The 3,604-nt window shown below is 33.9% G+C and overlaps 1 protein-coding gene across 1 annotated transcript; it reads left to right on the top strand.

Annotated features, from left to right (window-relative positions):
* Window positions 1-1,007: 1,007 nt before the first annotated feature.
* LOC149551369 (uncharacterized) lies at window positions 1,008-1,958 on the top strand. The gene has a single exon (XM_089789675.1). The coding sequence runs from the start codon at window positions 1,062-1,064 to the stop codon at window positions 1,524-1,526; it is 465 nt and encodes a 154-aa protein (XP_089645801.1). The 5' UTR covers window positions 1,008-1,061; the 3' UTR covers window positions 1,527-1,958.
* Window positions 1,959-3,604: the final 1,646 nt, after the last annotated feature.

The following is a 3,604-nucleotide window of genomic DNA, read 5'->3' as shown; positions in this document are numbered from 1 at the left end:
GCACAAACGAATTGTTTGGATGGAGGGCCCCTTAGGGTGGACAGCGTGGGTGGATACGCCCTATGATATTCTTGGCTAGATTGTTCCTCTACTTTTCTGTTATTCTTCTGACTTAATGTACAGTGGTTTCTGATTCTCTATGGTGAGGCTTGGCCTCCTTGTTTTCTCTCATGGTGACCTTTTTGGTTCTCCTCCTTTTTGTATCTCTTATTTCTAATAGAAAAAAATAAATCATAAATATAAAAAGGTAATCAAACCAAAAAACCTCATTTTTAAAATCTTTCTTCTCTATTATCCTATATTACAATTTTTATGTTAAAGTTTCATCTAGAATAGTATGAAAAAAATTGATCAAATTATAATAAATATTATCGTTACTACCAAACAAATTTACTTTCTTAACAATTATTAAAATTAATTTATTATTCTAATACAACTAATTAAATTTAAGGCAAATACAAGCCACGATGTAGCACTTGTTTGGAAATATCATAATGCTTAGAGCTGCCCCTTCTGAAGTTGGGCATGCCCTGCTTCCCTTGCGAATTGAGTTATAACCAGATAAGAATATTTTTTAATGGTCACTAGTAAGATGAGAAGATTTTTGTCTCTCAGAGGGGACACACAAATTAGTATTCATCGATTGTGATGTATTCAATGGCCTTCACTTCATATGAGGAATGCCTATGGCATAATAAACAAGTAAAGACAAAACATAGGATCTATTCAACATTTGAGAGAATAGAGATATTCTAGTTCTAGTTCAAGTTTTCATATATTCTAGTTCTAGTTCAAGTTTTCATTTCAAATCAAATCTACAAGTGAGTAAGACATTGTACCCGCTCCAATTCTCTCTCATTATAATATCCACATAGTCTAACTACATGCAAGGGACAGAACCCTATCTAAATCAAACATTATGGAAGTCAAGCCAAAATGGCATCTTTTTATTTTAATCTTATACTTCCTAGTCGATCGTTGCACCTATTTATATGCCAGCGATTCCCGAATGTCTCACAAATCCATCTGTTTATTCTTGCTCTGTCTGCTGAGGAAAGAAGATGGCGAGCTCCAAATTATGGCAGGGTTGTGTAGAATCAAAGATCATGGCTCCTCTGGAGGAAGTGTGGAAGATTGTAAGTGATTTTTACGGGCAACACAAGTTTTTCCCAGATATAAAATCGTCTGAAAAAGTGGAAGGAAAGCCTGAAAATGGTGTTGGTGCTGTCCGGCGCTGTATTACATCCATGCCGTCCATGCCAAATGACTTTTTTCTGGTAGAAGAGCTGATCGCTCAGGACGATGCAAAACATTCTGTTACCATTCGCACTACAGACACCGACTTGCCTGGCTATGCTGGGTACCAGGCAACCTTTGAACTCTTTAGGGAGCATGGCAACTGTTTGTTTAAATGGTCGTACCAGATGAAGCCCATTGAAGGGCGTTCCAAAGAGGAGACTGAGGGCCTTATGAGCTATGTTCTTCCTGGCGTTGTCAAGAATCTGGAACAGCTCGCTTCTTCATAGTAATGCCTTCAATCTTCTTCATTTTGCTTGGGTTTGGGTTTGGGTTTTGGTCTGGGTCTGGGTAGTGTTGTTTGTGACGTGTGATGTTTCTTCGTATGGGGTTTCTTTTATCTTTTAAGTCGTTGTGAGTTCGTCAAAGTTAGTTCTCAATATCATTTCTTATGATGTCGAAATCTTGCACTAGACTTGATCATTGGTTCTTGGTAAGCTTGTTTAGAATCATTTGACTTCACTAGAGATGGGTGGTGGAGTTGTTCAGAACCATTCAACTTCACTAGTAGAGAGATGGCAGGCTCATTCAGAACTATTCAACTTCACCAGCAAACAAATGATCTCTTGTCCTAATTTCATACATGTGTGTATTTTGCGTGCTTGTGTATATTTCGCTTGTATGTTTAAGTGATGTTTGTCAATATAGACTAGTCATTTGTACTTTTGGGATGTGAGTAATAATGGATCATCCTCATCTTCTTTGAGTGATGGACTATGTACCTTGTGTGATTATTATGACTTTTAAATAAATATGAAAAATTAAAATAAATTGTGTAACAGGTTAATTTTTAGAGCATATTATGTTTTCACTTTAATGTGCATGTGAATGTAATATGACATTTGTTGCAAACTATTCTTATTAAATACAAAAGTAAATATTCAAAAATTTGTGAAAACATAAATATCATCTCAAAAGTGTACACACATTCTTCTTGCACTCTGGAATTAATGCTCCATCAATATATGCAAACCAACAAAAATGTGTAATCAGTAGTGTTTGATAGATGGTTAAAATGTGAATAATTTATAAGTTGTTTTAAATAAATAAATAATGTAACTTCAAATAAATGGTAGGTGGCATGGCAACAAGATTCAAACAAAACTGGCTAGATAAAAGATGCAAAGTTTTAAATAAGAATTGCAAATAAAAAGGAAATTTAACCCTCAAGAATACAAGTCTATAGCACATGTGACAAATAGAATAAATTATATGACAAGAGCAGATGGAGTGAGAAGAATCACAATGATATGGAAGGTCCTTGGACCATCTTCTATTGTCTATAAACTCAAAACAAGACTAGCTAAATAAGAAGATAATTTTTCAAATAATAAATGATATAAAAAAAGGAAATAAATGACATGAGAATATAAGATTTCCTAAATTGGGTACGGGCATTGTGTGTTGTTGTAAAATACACTTGTCAATCAACAAGGAAAGTAGTCATTTTTATTTTGTAGAGAAACTCATTGCTTGGGAGGATAGTAACAAACACAGATTTGCCAAGCTTTAGGATTGGTATGAATGCTTATGTGTGTTTTCAATTAAATTAGAGAGAATGAGTAGAATGGATAAATTATGTTAATGGTATCTTATAAAAGTATCACAATTAAAAAAAATTAATTGTCTTAAATTAATGAATATCTAATAATATGAATTGGGTCAAAATTATTTTTTGATTGATGTTGTACATTTGCACAATCGATCTTAACTACAATGAAATTAATTACATATGCAAGATTGATCTAGGATTTACGTATGAATGATCTTTAAAAAATATCACAACAAAAATTAAAAAAATTCCTTCACTTTCTAGATATATCAAAGTCAAGGTGGTTGTCACTTTAAAATTTTTACTTGGTGCATTGTACTCTATAAGGGGTTCTATACCCAATTTTTACCGTCTTAATAAATTAAAAAATTACAATGTCTAAGTAGCTTTCCATGTTCATGGGTGAATGGGTTGTTTGGACTAACTGCCAGTGTTCCCCTTCAAGATTTGTAACATGGCTTTACCACCTCCTATGTTATATAAATCTAGTGGATTTATTGGGAATTGATAAGTCAATATTTTGGTGCAACAATAGCCCTAGATTATAACAAGTAGTATCAAAGCTTGGTCACAAGTTCAAATCTCCTTAGATAATGTTGAGGGGGGGATTGTTAGACTAACTTCCAATGTTCCCCTTTAAGATTCATGGCATGGCTTAACTGCCTCGCGTGTTCTATATTTACAAGTCAATCTTTTGATGCAATGACAACCCTAGCTTGTAACATGGGTTATATTATATTATACACCTTGGTGGAC

The sequence above is a fragment of the Cupressus sempervirens genome, chromosome 6, assembly GCF_028749045.1.
Source record: "Cupressus sempervirens isolate cs-2001-9-10 chromosome 6, ASM2874904v1, whole genome shotgun sequence".
NCBI classification, from domain to species: Eukaryota; Viridiplantae; Streptophyta; class Pinopsida; order Cupressales; family Cupressaceae; genus Cupressus; species Cupressus sempervirens.
This window is presented reverse-complemented; position numbering and strand designations above follow the sequence as displayed.